The sequence below is a fragment of the Chaetodon auriga genome, chromosome 5, assembly GCF_051107435.1.
Source record: "Chaetodon auriga isolate fChaAug3 chromosome 5, fChaAug3.hap1, whole genome shotgun sequence".
In the NCBI taxonomy this organism is placed as follows: domain Eukaryota; kingdom Metazoa; phylum Chordata; class Actinopteri; order Chaetodontiformes; family Chaetodontidae; genus Chaetodon; species Chaetodon auriga.
Genome location: NC_135078.1, coordinates 5,870,704 through 5,885,428, shown reverse-complemented (window position 1 = coordinate 5,885,428; position 14,725 = coordinate 5,870,704). Strand labels below are relative to the sequence as shown.

General features: G+C 42.8%; 1 protein-coding gene across 2 annotated transcripts in view; it reads right to left on the bottom strand.

Annotated features, from left to right (window-relative positions):
* Positions 1–375: 375 nt before the first annotated feature.
* LOC143320875 (breakpoint cluster region protein) overlaps positions 376–14,725 on the bottom strand; it is a 31,783-nt gene continuing 17,433 nt past the window's right edge. Inside the window, exons 6-23 of one of the 2 annotated variants that reach the window (XM_076730891.1) lie at positions 14,606–14,666; positions 14,448–14,500; positions 14,212–14,352; positions 10,371–10,492; positions 9,829–9,994; positions 9,424–9,543; positions 9,157–9,232; positions 8,796–8,900; positions 8,612–8,686; positions 8,062–8,159; positions 7,695–7,826; positions 4,833–4,892; positions 3,634–3,743; positions 3,281–3,420; positions 2,983–3,117; positions 2,798–2,903; positions 1,942–2,101; positions 376–1,856 (exon numbers count right to left, since the gene is read on the bottom strand). In XM_076730891.1, the coding sequence (XP_076587006.1) occupies positions 1,767–1,856; positions 1,942–2,101; positions 2,798–2,903; positions 2,983–3,117; positions 3,281–3,420; positions 3,634–3,743; positions 4,833–4,892; positions 7,695–7,826; positions 8,062–8,159; positions 8,612–8,686; positions 8,796–8,900; positions 9,157–9,232; positions 9,424–9,543; positions 9,829–9,994; positions 10,371–10,492; positions 14,212–14,352; positions 14,448–14,500; positions 14,606–14,666 (1,950 nt within the window). In that variant the 3' untranslated portion in view covers positions 376–1,766. Of the gene's footprint in view, positions 1,857–1,941; positions 2,102–2,797; positions 2,904–2,982; positions 3,118–3,280; positions 3,421–3,633; positions 3,744–4,832; positions 4,893–5,543; positions 5,830–7,694; positions 7,827–8,061; positions 8,160–8,611; positions 8,687–8,795; positions 8,901–9,156; positions 9,233–9,423; positions 9,544–9,828; positions 9,995–10,370; positions 10,493–14,211; positions 14,353–14,447; positions 14,501–14,605; positions 14,667–14,725 lie in introns of those variants that run through there. The other variant, XM_076730892.1, reaches the window with a different exon arrangement.

Genomic DNA, 14,725 nt, shown 5'->3' with positions numbered 1-14,725 from the left:
CAGGTCAGGAGGAAACATTTGGCATGACTGTTTAGTGAAAAGCAGCTGAAGTTAGGCCTGCCTACCCTGTCATTTGCCATGGCTTTGATTGATGATTGACAGGTCGTGCAGGGCACATACACAGGGAACACCACAGCCAAGAAGCTGGACATTTAGTTTTATATTTACATGATTGTCACTGTTTTCACCAGTCCTGCACTCAAGAATTTTGATCTCTCATGGAAACTTGAATATATTAGACAGTGTGGATGAACCAGACACATATTTACACTGAAACACTGCTGAGCCTGGAAGTAAGAGAAGTGTTGTGTCAGTGAGAAAACTTTTAGTCAGAATGTGGTCTGATTAATATCAAGACATGACGCATTGCAAGAGTAATATTACTAAATTTTATTTACATAAATCATACATACAAGACCCACTAGTCCTTGCTCATCCTAAGAATCGCTAAGAGTTATTGCTTATTTTACATGAATCGCAAACCTTTAGGGTTATAGTTTGTGCTAACAAGTGTTTGAATACTTGAAGTGATTTGGAAAAATATGGATGCAAACACAAAGTGTTCTTTCACATGGCTTTGAAAGCAATACTAGGTATATGGATGATTAACCTGTTCAATCAGGAGACTTGGATATGAGTGAATCACTGTGCTTCAAGGGTCCTAACAGGGAACATTTGGTTTTCTGGATAATCTCCAGGTGCTTTCATTTCTACAGCAGTGTGGTTTTGTCCTATATAGGTAGACTACAGAGAATGAATGCAGGGAGCAACACAAATACATCAACTTCAAAGGAATAAATCAAATCAGACAGAGGCTAAAAAAACAATGTGGGCACAAAATATATGAGATATGGACAAAAGACCACTGAAATTAAAATGATACACAGTACAGTATACATTCTATGGGTGGAATAATGACACCTCGCCTCGTCCTGGAATGATTTGCCTCTCACTCCTCTGCACCACCTCCACAAAAAGCACTCATATCGAGATGAAAGTTGGCTCGTACACCACCAGAAGAACTTGTGAACTGAATGAGATCGCTGTCCAAATTGTGCAGCATGGAGAACAAAACACTTCAAACAGTTACTGTAGGTCAACATGCCTGCATGTTGCTGTGGGTCAGTCTCATGCTGTTAAATTCTGTACAAAATTAACAGTGTCTGTAAACATTAGGGTAACTGAAATGTTCTACTGGTCATCAGCATGGGAAAAAAATTGGCACAGGTGAGCTTTCAACCAAATCAAACACTTCTGGGGGAAAAAAAAAAAAACATGTATAGACATGAAAATATACGTCCATTCATTGAACCAGTCATCCATCTGCAGAATTAAATCTTACAAATCCAATTACAGCAGAACCCCCCCTCTGTGAATATGGAGCTAATGTGCACAGTGACAGAACGGGGCAGTGGAAAACATTAAAGTACAGGAAATAATGCTTCTTGAAATTAAATTAAATTAAAAAAGGAATGATATATACTATCCATACATCATATAGGGTTGTCTTTCTTGACACAGCAGGTAAGCTTGTAAAGTAAACGGAACACACATGCTCATCACATCTCCAAAAGAAAACAGCTTTGGTCATGGTGGCTCTTTTCTGGTGTTCACAACGTCCCAATGGTTCCACCTGGTGGCTAAAGGAAGCATCCCCAGAGTAAACGAGCCAACCACGGCTGCTCGGCAGCATCCACCACATTAAACAGCTAAAACTCTGACTCTGAACAGAATATTTATGGACATGTAAGTGCATGACGTTCCTGTTATACTTCTGTAGAGAAGAGAAGGCTTTGACGTTTGCTGTCAGGTGTTGGAATGCTCTCCAGCTGAAGGAAGTAGAGAAGGACTTGAACCTACGGACACACAGAGAAGGTGATCAGACCCACACAAGTAGTCCAAATGTTGCTGTCTCACTTATCAATATCCTGACAGTTTTACCTGAGCCATGACCTCTAGAGACCAGCTGTCGTTCATGGAGATTGGCTGTGAGCTGTTTGAGATTTTGCTGTCTTTTTCAGAGGGCCGAAGCAAAGTGGGGCCAAAAACTGTGGCCAGATTGTGCAAAGACATCTTGTTGACGCTCTCATTTTCAGTCACCCTGTTAAGAACATAGCCAAAAATAACAGTCAGCCTACTGATACTCACAAACCCCTGACCTAAACAGTACATCTTCACGGAAAGCTTTGCCTCAATCTGAAACAAGCAAGAGGAACCTCTTACTTCAGATGAACTGGTGCAAAGGACAGCTTACAAGCCTTAAAGCTAGCCTGTGTAATTCTAGCTGAATAGAGACCACTATGGCTACTGTAGTGACAAATACATGTCTAATGGTAAATGCTTAACATTGTGTACCAGTAGCACATGTAAAGAAGACATCAGTGTTAGCCAACATTAGCAAACCATAATCTTTTGGTCAAACCAGACCAAGTCAGACTTTGGCATCAAAACCCTTGTGTGAATTGTACTATATTGGCCAGGAATTCAACACTTCATCTAAACCAGGGAAAATGTGTTATTTCATCCTTTAAAAGCTGCATACTCTTGCTTTAATTGCATGTATCTGTCTTTTTTCAGATTTATTATTATATTACAAGCACCCTTTGCGATTGGCTACCCTTTACAGCTACTGTTACAACCAATAATATTCAACCAATAGCTACTGAAAAGATCCCAACCTGAATCACCTGTGATCACACTGTAAAACGAAGGTGGGTAACAGATATACACACAGACATACAGCTGCTTCACAGACACACAATAGCTCGAATACAATATTAACTGTGCGGTATTTTACCTTTTAAGGTGGTCGAGCAAGAAGAGGAAGGTCACCAGGTTGGGCTCTGGTAGAGACAGCAACAGGTTGAGCATGCAGCTCTCCTTGGCTACACTGTCAGAGAGAGCTGCAAGGCAAAAGTACACATGAATGCATTTATGCATGACTACTGAAAATGATGCAAAGACAAAGAAGTGGTGACTGACCGATGCCTCCAGCAAAGTTAGGATACAACTCATCAGTGAAAAGAGGCTCCGGCAGCTCGCGGAAATACAGCTTCAGTGTTCCAGCAATGGCGTTTACGTCCATCTCCCTCATCATGACAGACACGTCCTTGTTGTCTGCGGGGCAGAGGAGACAACAGCCACTCAATACGAACTAAGAATACAAGCTGCACAGCGGGCTTTGAAAAACACTTATGAGCCAAGTATGAGTCTGTCCTCTGCATAGCTCGGTCTTCAGGTTAGTCTACATGATAAGAAATGAAATTGAGAATGAACTCACTTGAATCAAAGGCAGCCTTCAGCGCCTGGATGTCAGTGGCGACGCCAGATACTCTGTAGATCCCCACCTCCTCCATCCCTCTGCGCTCAATCTCCTCCACACACTGTCTCACAATGAGGGGAACCTTGGAGCGCTCTCGCCTGATGAGGACACAGTCACACAGAAAGACATTTTAAAGGGGCTACATCCAAATCAACACGTTATACAAATGCTTTATAAAGACAGGAGTCCATGGCTGAAGACAGTGCAGCCTGTGCTTTGTCACGCCTGTTGTTTAATGTCAATAGACCAGGAGTTGCATAAAAAATGGGCACATGGGCATGGCACAAACAAAAAACATGACATCCGCTCACTTAGTTACTACGTTTATCTTCACTCCGAAGACGCCGGACTGTTTCCGTGAAGGCATTCGCTTCAGACTGAACTCTCTGCTGGTGAACTTCATCGAAAGCTTCACCTCGATCTGAAACACGTGAAGACAAACAGTGTGTGTTCATGTTAGATCAGCTCGCATGTGTAACGTTTGCTGGCACGCTGTGGCTGTCAGAGACACCATCAGGACAATGACGAAGGCTAAGACACAGGACAAGCACAGAGGAGTCAGCAAACTGACACACTCATGTCGGTTTCAGAGCAATAGCCATGCTAACATTAGGTGACGTTAGCTAACATCAGCTAACATGGCAACAGCAGACTGAAAAGGCCTGAGTGTAAAACATTTAGCTGAACTGAATTTAAGAAGGGTGCAGTTTTTCATTTGTAGGAGGAAGAATGTGTCATTTTGTGTTATTTTTTGTGACATATTAGCACTTTAATACTTGTATTTGTGCTTTTGGTGTTGTCAAACAGCACTATTACAGCCTATCCACACATTACTGCTCGATAGCGGTCATCCTTTAAAATTTGTGGTGCGTGAATCTCTTCTATCAACAACACCGAAGTTGGCTTCTGGTTCACAATTTTGAATTTTGTGGTTGGTGGAAAGATAAGGGAAAGAGAAATGATTATATAAAGTAGTAAAGTCTGAATTTTTATACCACTTATGTTGTTAAAACAACAGTCTAGTTAAAAAAAACACTATACCTAGACTTGTTATATCTGTACTAAGTTAACAAACAGTCTCTGGATGCTTCTTGTTAAATTAGTCCAGATGTGATGAGTTTTAATTGGTTTTCAGCTAAACTTGGTCTACTGTGATCTGGATCCAGAAAAAGCAGTGAAATGCCCTGTTTTTGTTCCCAGAAATCTGAAAGTGGGTTTTATGCAGCCTTAAGGCTTTAAAACAACTACAAGTGATGCAAAACTGGAGACTCTGCTGCTGAATATCATCATTTCTCTTTGCCTAAACTTTCCACCTAACCTCCAAAATGGAAGCTGTAGACCAGGAGGACACATCATGGTTGCTGTTAAAAGTCATTCATGTAAATTGTAAAGGATAAGTGGTGCAGAAATGGAGACTCAGTCACCAAATACCATAGTTTATCTTTCCCTTCACAACTTCAGCTTTGTTGTTAATCTTCCTCTTGTTTCTTTTTCTGGTGGAAACACTTACCCCATTCATGGCGATGACTGTCCTCTGCCAGTCTTTGTTTTGCAATGTCTGAGGATCCAGCTGAAAAAACAAAAAACAAAAAAAGTTTATTTTCTATTTCAAATGTCACTTTTAATTCAGATTCAGATTGAAAAGCAGGGAATATTGTGCCTACATCAGCTTTAAAGTGAGATGAGCACTGTGATGCTAACGCTAAAGCTAAGCAGTGTATCAATGCTGTGAACTGCAGTGAGAGTGAAGTTCACTGTCTGTATAGGTCAGCCTCACACAAACAAAACCTCCATATGGTCGGGTAGTGTCACGATCTATTTTAGTCATCTGACTAATACCAACTGCCAGGCTTTATGTACAGTGATCAGGCACGAGTGACATGATAACATCATGTACGCGCCGCTAAGCACCGTGCCTGTCCAACATGGCTGACGCTCTTTCACCTGAGTAACCATCAAATCTCATTCAGACAATCCTTTGTTCAGTGAAAACACATTTTCTTTGACAGAATTATTTTTATCAGAAAGATCAAAAGAAATACTCGAAATTCAAACAGAAGTACGACACCGTGCATAACTAAATATTAGTATTAAACATCAGCAAAAAATAAAAAAACAAACAAGACAAAGCAACAATAAGTTTGTCCTTCAATGCAGGCTCCCACGCATCCTTTACAACAGCACCCTTGGTCTGTCCACAGCTCGCTGTCCATGTCTTTACCTTTGGCCTGAGCAGACTGCTGCGCACTCTGTCCCACAGACGGGCCCCTGCGCTCGGCGGCTTCCTTAAAGACGTGTCTCCCTCGTCCTCTACACCGCTGCTGGCCTGATCCACACTCTCCTCCTCGGTGGGACTGCTCTCACTCATTCTTTCTGGCATGAGCCTTTGTCAGCTCCAAAAGGTTGCTTTCACTGACTAATGGCAAACAAAGAAACCAGCGCTGTTCCACAGATGGCACTATTTTCTAAACCACCGTACTAACAAGAGCAGCAGGTCCTTCTTCCCTGAACAACCCAGCCATGGATCACACCGCCATCACTGACGCAGCCCAGCTGAAGCTTTATGAAACTTTCTGTCATCTTCAAGTCTTGGCATTGTTAGACTCCAAACCGTTGTGTTCCAGTGGGAAGTCCGAAAAGGAAGAAAGGCAGGCAGCCTGCTGACCACGCTTGCCTCTGTGTTGTTCTACTTCCCAGATGGATTTGGGGGATTAACTCCTGAGAATCCCCTCCTACCCTCATTACCAACGTGCTCACGCCTGCCGCTGTGAGGAGTGCTGGCTGGTAATCTAGCATCTCAGGTAGCCTACACAGGATCTTCCCAGGCCAAGAACTGATTAGTGTTAGTGACCTTTAACACCAAGTTGGTCTTCCCCGTATCTGAAACAATGTTTAGTATTCAAATCCATGATATAAGCCTTCTATGAACTGTTGTCTTCCCCACAGCCTCTTCTTTCTATGAGAAACCATCTTTTCTTTTCCTCAAAGCAGGTTTTAAGGTCCTGCCTCAGCTCACACAGTCTAATTGGTATGGGTATGCCAATACAGAGCAATTTATGTCTCTTGTTTAAGTTTTCTTAAGTACATTTATTATGGTTTTCATAGCTTTCACATCTCATTGTTACTGAAATATGTTGCTTTGATCCATAATTTTCACACACAAAATGTCAAAAATAATTAACAATGGGCAACATTTTTCTATATTTCTATTACTACATTACTATCATTATTATTGTTGTTTATTTTTTATTTCATTTATTATTATTTATAGCAATTTTATAATTTCTGTTTATTTTTCCTTTTAATTCTGTTTTGATATTCTATATTCCTTTTTTAAAGGATAATTTTAGCATATCTATCTATCTATCTATCTATATATATATGTATATATGTGTATGTATGTATGTATGTATGTGTATATATGTGTGTATATAGATACACACACACGCACACACACACACACACATACATACATACATACATACACACATATACATACATACACACACATATGTGTGTGTGTGTGTGTATGTATGTGTGTACTTACGTGTGTGTGTGTGTGTGCGTGTGCGTGTGCGTGTGCGTGTGCATGTGCGTGTGTGTGTCATCAGCAGCTCTAGCATTGTGTGCAAAGCTTTTTTGTTGGGCCATATTTTCATTCTTTAGACCGTCAGTTGTCCTGTCTTCAGTCTGTTGGCTCCTGAATAACATGGGAAGTATCTGACTGAGGATGCCGGCAGCCACATGCTCCTTTCCTCTAAGAGTGAACTGTGTTTTAACCCACCTGTCCAGCATCCAAATCCCTTCACTGGCTGATCAAGGAGCTCTCTGTGTCTATCTCCCTCTGTCACACCCTGGAGCAGTGCCAAGGTCTACATTTGGTCAACCCGAAGTCTAATCTGCCCTCTGTCACAACACCCTATCAGGGGTCAAGCTGAAGTGACCCACCAGCAACCTCATGGCTCACTACTTTTTCAGCAGTGAAAGGTCCCACAGGGCAGGATTAGCCAAAAATGTCCTGTGGTCAGCACTGCAAAGAAGTCACCACTGCGGAGGCACTGGAATCAATAGTGGGAGCAAGTTCACTCCACAGAGGCAAGGATTGTTTTTTTCTATACATGTCAGTGGAACCACGTAGATTTGGTCATACTGAGTGTGTAAATACTGACTTTTAGTGACTTTTCTGCTTTGGTGCTGTATGGGATACAGTGTAAGAGATCCAGTATTCTCCTGAAAATTGGCAAATATTCAGCATATCGTGCCAGAGTGTTTAAACAGCTCATACCCATCTGGTTCTCACAGGTATTTCCCTACAAAACAAGCAATGTTAAGCCACAGCATTTGACCCGCATCTGCCCTAATTAGCCCATACCTTTATTTGTCCTTTGGCCATGATCTTGTCCGTAATCTCTCCGTCCTCTTTACTCTGCTTGGTTTTGTTGCAGCACTTCTCATAGCAGAGCAGCCTCACAGTTTGAGAGCCCTCCAGTTCAATCTCAAACTCCTGGCATGGAAACAGAGCAACGGCATGTTAAAGTAGGTTTAGCGCACAAAAATATTCTTTTATTTTATCCAGTGAACAGCTTCTCTAAACATCTTTCAAAACTGAAATGCTTTCATTTTGTCCAGTTATTTCTTGGGGAAACACTGTCCATTATTGGGCGTCTCATAAACTACAGCAGTGGACGCTGAAGGTTTATTTATGTCACTCATTCACTTTCTCCACTCTGCACTCTCACCTCGTTCCAGTTGGGCTCTGTAGAGTCTCTGTACACACGTGTTTTGGCTTTGTTGACAAAGTAACCGAAGGAATCCACCTCCAGGGAGCAGTAAAGGTCTAGTGGGCACAAGCAGAACTCCTTTTAACTGCTGAGTCAAAGCGAAACCGAGAACTAAAGATTCACAACAATCAACTGGTTGAGACATGATGTACTGTATGAGACCTCTGTGGCTGCAACCGCATACCTGCCAGAACTCGTGGTGTCATTACAGTTCTAATGTTACTCAGAAACATTGGGAGAAAGAGCACAAAGAGGATCAGACTCCCCACTGGTTCAAACATGCCACTGACTATCGCCTGACTGCTTTTTGTGACAGCGAGCACAAAGTAGACAAGACATATTTGAAGAGGCTTGTACACAGTGTTCCCGGCTAATCCCACATGTGCCCCTGCAGCTCCCGTCCCAGTTGACAGGCACGGCCGAGACAGAGTGGGAGGGGTTATGTGACACCACGTGCATCTTCTAGAATTATCATTGAGATGACTTCTAATGAAAAACATCCACTTACTTAAACTCTGTTTCAGCCCTGACGCTGAGTGGACAATGACATTTAGGAAGCCGTACAACCCAGAGGATTCATCATCTGTGGAGGGCAGCGTTCGCATTGTAAGGGTTAAAATAAAACACACAACTCGACGTGTATTAAACTGTATATCGAATCCTAAAAGAGGACAACACAGTGTGAGCCTCACCTTCCTTATTCATGGTCATTGGAATGGTGTGAACAGTCTGGAGTTTCACACATGAGTTGGTGAGCATCTGCAGCTCCAGAGAGGTCAGAGAGAAACTTTTAAAACCTGCAGGACACAGACACACAAACTGTTACTATAGAGTGATGTGGGGAGTTTTTGATTCTATTTTCTAGTCTATAAAAAGCAATTTCTATTGTTACTTTAAAAAACAATTTACAATGACAATTTAAATGTCAACCTGGTTTGAGGTTTTGTTTTTTTTGTTTGTTGAATGTAAGACAGGTGGACGTGAGGAGGTCAGAGTCTATCGTTCTGATGCTGTTGTGAAACGTCTTTGACAGAAAGTGTCAGGAAAACTCACACTTCTTCTGCTGCTCGCGAATAATCTCCCTCCACTCAGCACGTTCATAGTCAGAAGAGATGAGGAATGTAAATCCCTGAAAGAAACGCAGGGATAATAGAACATTTTATGGCACTGATGTGGTAATGTCACACTTGTTGACAGCAGAGGGCAGCAGAAACTAAACAAGAAGTTGTTTATTGCTCGTATGAGATACTCTCGATGACATTTTGCATGAATATTCCTCAGGGAATCGAGGAAGCATCTTTCATCAGACCCCTGACTCACCTTTCCGTTTCTGTTGGCCACTCTGAACGCCATGCTGGGCGACATGAGAAGCAGCAGAGACTCTTGTTCAGATAACTTCTTCCTCAGTCGCTCGATGACTTTGGATCCTTTGGTGGTTCTCTACAGAGTAAAAGCAACGGGGTTAACGTAATACATCACATGCTGACTAGATGTTTGTTCTGTTCACATGAGCTCATCTTTAAGTTCCTCATTTTAGTCAAGCTTGTCCTCAGACTTCGGTACAAAGCTGTCATTGTTCTTGTGTCTCTGCAGTGCAGTTCCTTAAAATCACTAATAAACACTAACAAATCATTAACTGTATGCTGAGCGCTGCCATGTTTCTGTTTATTTTGTGCTGATGAATTTGAGTTTCTGCAGGTGTGTTTTCCAGCTGTGCATCCTCACCTTTTCTCTTTGGATCTCGTTTTTGATCTGGGATATTTTGATCTTCATGGCGTCGATTTCTTCGTCCTGGACCAGAGGGATGGGGGTGGACTCGCAGTCCTCGATGGTCTGGAAGGTCAGATCAGCCAGCGGGATGTACCACTTGCAATCGTACTGTTGCCCTTTCCTGTTGGAGGACCAGACGTGTGTATAAGGACACCATTTGTTAAACTTCCCAGTTTTCCTCACCCACAATTGTCATGTTGTCCTGCTTTTCACCAGAGTGGTTTGTTGTAGTGTGACACCAACAGTACAACTAGCCACAAGCTTGCAAAAATTTTCAGGAAACCGTTGAAGGAATTACAACCTTTGTCTCCCAAAGCGACCACTAGCTGGTCACAAAGGAACAGTTCTATATTCTGCAAAGCACAATTTACATGAACAAGTTTGCTGTCTGTCTGTGCGGAGTGACTCTCGTTCCCCAAAGGGGATTTGAACCAGTGGATCTTCCGGGTCACGAGCCTGCATCTCTAACCCCGGGCTGGGCGCTGACCCAGACTCACCCAGCAGCCTGTTTCTTCAGCTTGGTGCAGAGCAGCAGGTCGGTGAAGAGGAAGACATGACGGAGTTTCCTGGAACCTTCGACCAGCTCCACCATGAAGCGATCCCTCAGCAGCTGACGGTTCTGCCAAGGGGAAACGAGAAATCACGTCATTGCACTCATAACATTGAACTCTCACTTGTCTCAAATACAACCCCAAGAGTTAAGGTGCTTTCCACCACTATTTTTCTTCACCAAACGCAAATAGCTGCAACTGCCAAAAGTGCAGTCCCTAATTTAAGATTTGCATTGATGCTGAGTCTAAAATGGTCTCATCTGGGGCTCACAAACAATGATTTTGTGCTGATGTGTGTACATGCTTGTAATTACTGTACAGCCTGTGGTGTTGCAGCTGCCATCGGATGCATGCTACCCAACCTCATAGCAGATGTAAACAAAAGACCCGCAACAAAACACATTTGTGATGTGACCAAAACAAGGCAGTAAGTGTATGTTTCTCCAACCACCAGCAGAGTGCCCACTGATGGAAGGATGCATTTTCAGAAAATTTCAGCCTCTGATGCTCTGATCTCTGAACTGTCTGAACTGCTAGCGGCTTGGCTGCGTGGATAGCAGCGTTGGTCTGTCAGTCAACTACTTTTGTGCAGACGGAAATGTCTCTCCCTTCCCCTACTTCGTCCTGTTCATTTTGTGCTATCAATCATTTGGCACAATACTTTTTTGCCACTCGGACAAAAATTCTCACTTGACATGCTAAACTGAGATGGTGAACATGGCAAACATTATACCTGTTAAACATCAGCATGTAAAAGGCACAGTATGTCATTTCTGATGCTAAGAGTCCTTCAATCAAAACAATAACAAGACATCACAAAGCAGCTTGGAGTCATGGGAGTTGTTGTCTTCATTGTAAAGGAGATTTGACACAATTTACAAATGAAACACACTGCTACCTTGAATAAAAGTAAGGATTTCTCCGGGTTTGAATACTGTAGGAAACATCTGCAATGATGTAATACACAATTCAACAAATGAAACAACAAGGTGTACTCATTTTTAGGCATTTTAATGCCGTTGTGACCATGTTAGCATATTGATGTTAGCATGTTCCGCTGCTGTGCCTAAGTATAGCCTAGCAGAAATGATCAAATCAGACCAGCATTTCCCAGTGTGAAACTGATTCTAAGTCAGTTTTGAGTGTGTACTGTGTTCAGACTGGAAAAGTGGCAAAATGAAGTATACTGAAACCTGACAAGATGCACAAATTACAAATGTGGTCCAATGTTGACTGACACAATGCAGTGCACAAAGCTGCTCACAGCTGAAAAATAAATTCTGAATGGCAGTGAGACAACTCCAGAAAGATCTCCGAAAACAAGACACTAAGTATAAAATCTCTCTAACTACTGAACAGCACACTATGATCATTAGCATGTGGTACATACTGTAAAGAATTAGTCATGTTTCTTGTTTTCATAATGAATCCTAATTTCAGAGCTTGCTCTAATCTTCGTTGATCCATCCAGCCTAAGGCTAGAGACGCATGTGATGACACGAGCTCTACCTGCAGAAGCATGCATCTGAGCGCCCACTCTGCCTTTTGACCTGTGGGCAGAGGCTGTTTATAATGACAGTGCCCATGTGAGACTCTGGCATCCCACACCAACCACAGTTCAACAAAAACAAGGAAATCACTGCAGCATAGTTTTCCTATTCTGTTTTCTGCATACTCCAGTTGAGTGCTGGCTGGTTACAGGCCTGTAGGCAAGGCCCTCAAACATGCTCACCACTGTCCTGGTTTCAAAAAGAGGTGGTAGGGTGACATCCGCTTATTGTTTTGTGACACAAACGTGACCACAAATAGTCAATAATCCAATGGAAAAACAAGAGCTGTAACTGCACAGAGCTCACACCCTCCTGACACTGGAATCTGTTTTTTATGCACCATAATGAGACGTTGAGCAGTGAGGCATGCACAAGAGGTGAAGCTAAACAAACTCATGGGTCTGAATGGTCATGGTAATTACAGGCGGCCACGGTGCAGAACATCAACAGTGGGTGCAAATTTAGTCGAGCGGATTGCACAGAACAACAACTCATATTTTAAAGGGATTGTCATGTGCTGGCTTGTTATCTGTCAATCTCTTAGTGGGATTTCAGGCTTCCTCGACAACACACAGAAGAATGTTCCCAAGAAATTTCTTTGATTTAACAATATCCCACCCTGGTGGGTAGAGCCAGTTCCCAGAAAAAACAGAGGAAGTTCTCCATCAGGTCATCTGAATCAGAGCTCTGAGATGCACGGTGTGTGTGTGTGTGTGTGTGTGTTTGTGTGTGTGGCGGGGGGGGGGCAGAGTGGTCAGGAAGCACGGGTAAGTCTGTACACGCCCAGTGAAGAAGGCTGGTCAGACAGTCACATGGATAAGGAGTGCTGCAGGTCATTTCTGGGAAGCACAGTTGACACTGTGGCAAGGAAGGATGGGAGTGAGCGTGGAGGTAATTGACAGGTTTTCCTGGTTTGCAACACAGAGACCCCTCACCTCAAGTGTTTGCACTGCTTTGTCACGAGCTTCCTCTACGCTCCACTTCCTTCACAACTAAAGCAGACAGGCTGAGATGAGTCAGCAACAACCTGACTCACACTCCGGTTTTATTGCTGCTTCCAGACACCTTGTGCTCTAAGGTTTACTGTCAACAGTCAAGATACGACGCATTTTACGGGGGAAGATAATCTTGAATTCCACAATGTGGCTGTTTCAGTAAGAAAGTCAAGTAAGTGACACTGTTCTAAAATAGTATACAGTGTTTTTAGTCCATATAATCAAGTATTCAGTCAATCAAGAACTTTAGTGACAGATTACCCCATAAAATGTCACATTTGCCCTTTATAAGTTTTAGTCCTTCTAGCAGAATGGCTTTATGGATGCAGTCTGTCCGTGTGTCCAACACTTTGGGTGGATTGCTATAAAATTTGGTTAAGACATTCAGCCCCAAGTCAGGATCATTTGCAATATCTTTGATCGTCCCTTTACTTTTCATGTTTCACACTGTCATCACTTTATATTTAGTGTTATTAAGCAAAAATTAACATGCCATCACACTAAACTACATGATGAACTTGGTAGACATTATACCTACTGTACATCAGCATGTTAGCGATGTCCATCTGAGCATGTTAGCAAGCTGACATTAGCTTTAAGCTCAAAGCACCACTTTGCCGAGCTCTCAGAGCTGCTTACACGACTGTAGACTCTTGTCTTTTTAAGTTTGTGCTTTCACTCATTTCACAAGAGGCTTTCTTGCCTTTAGTATTGGATATTTGTGGAAAAGGTCAGAAAACAAATACTCTCTGTATTAGAACATACTGTTGAAGAGTTAGCAGACCACCAAAAATGGGTGGAAGTTAGTGACGCATACACTGGACAAACATAAAACCATATAAAAGCTGGAGCGGCACAAGGAGTCAACATTGTGGTATCAGGCCCCGTCGCTGTGCCACCACACTATTCAAACCACTGACTTTGTCCTTGGCAAAGAGAGCAAGTGCTCCACAAAGGGAACAAGTTGTACCTTCTCTTAATTTGTCCCTCTCCCCTACTCAGTCCCTTGGTGAATACTAACTACAACAACCTGGCTACATTCAATCAAACAGGAATTGAATTTATTTTGGATTTTCAATCACCAGCAAATCCAGTTCTATGAGAGCTTCTGTCTCAGCTAGTCTCAGCTAGGAGCTAGTCAACTAAAAATCATCTGCTGGCAGCATGGAGGGGATTGTTGATCTATGTACAGCATCTGGAGTCACAATATAACCCTGAGGTGATGTAACAGTCCACACTGACCTCTCCCTTCTTAACTGTCATGGACTGTCTACGCGGGGTGATCTCTTCATTGACACTGGACAGGAAGTTCTGAGAGATGCGCAGGGCGTCCTGCAACAATGGATAGTCTGGGTGGCAGGAGGGCGTGTGCTTCAGGAGGTCCTAGAACAGAAAGAATGCGCACAAATTCAATCCCCAAAACTTTCTCCGTGCAAACAAGATGTTGCTCCAGATTTGTGTTAGGCAGACTGGCTTACATGTAGAACAAGTGTGCTGCGTGTCACTCGGTCCACAGGTTTGTAGAGAAGAGCTGTGGAGGAGGAAGAGTCAGCTCAACAGGCCCAGTCACAGCTCAACTACTTATAGCAATATTGATTTATGTGGAGGCTGGCCATTCATTTCACTAAGTACTCACTTTCCAGTGAATTTTTAGCCGACTGGTCTTTGCAGTCCTTTGTGCTTTTGACCTTGAGATTCTGGCAGGGAGATAACACCAGGGGGAAATGTGAGAAAAAACACCCTCATTAAACCACAG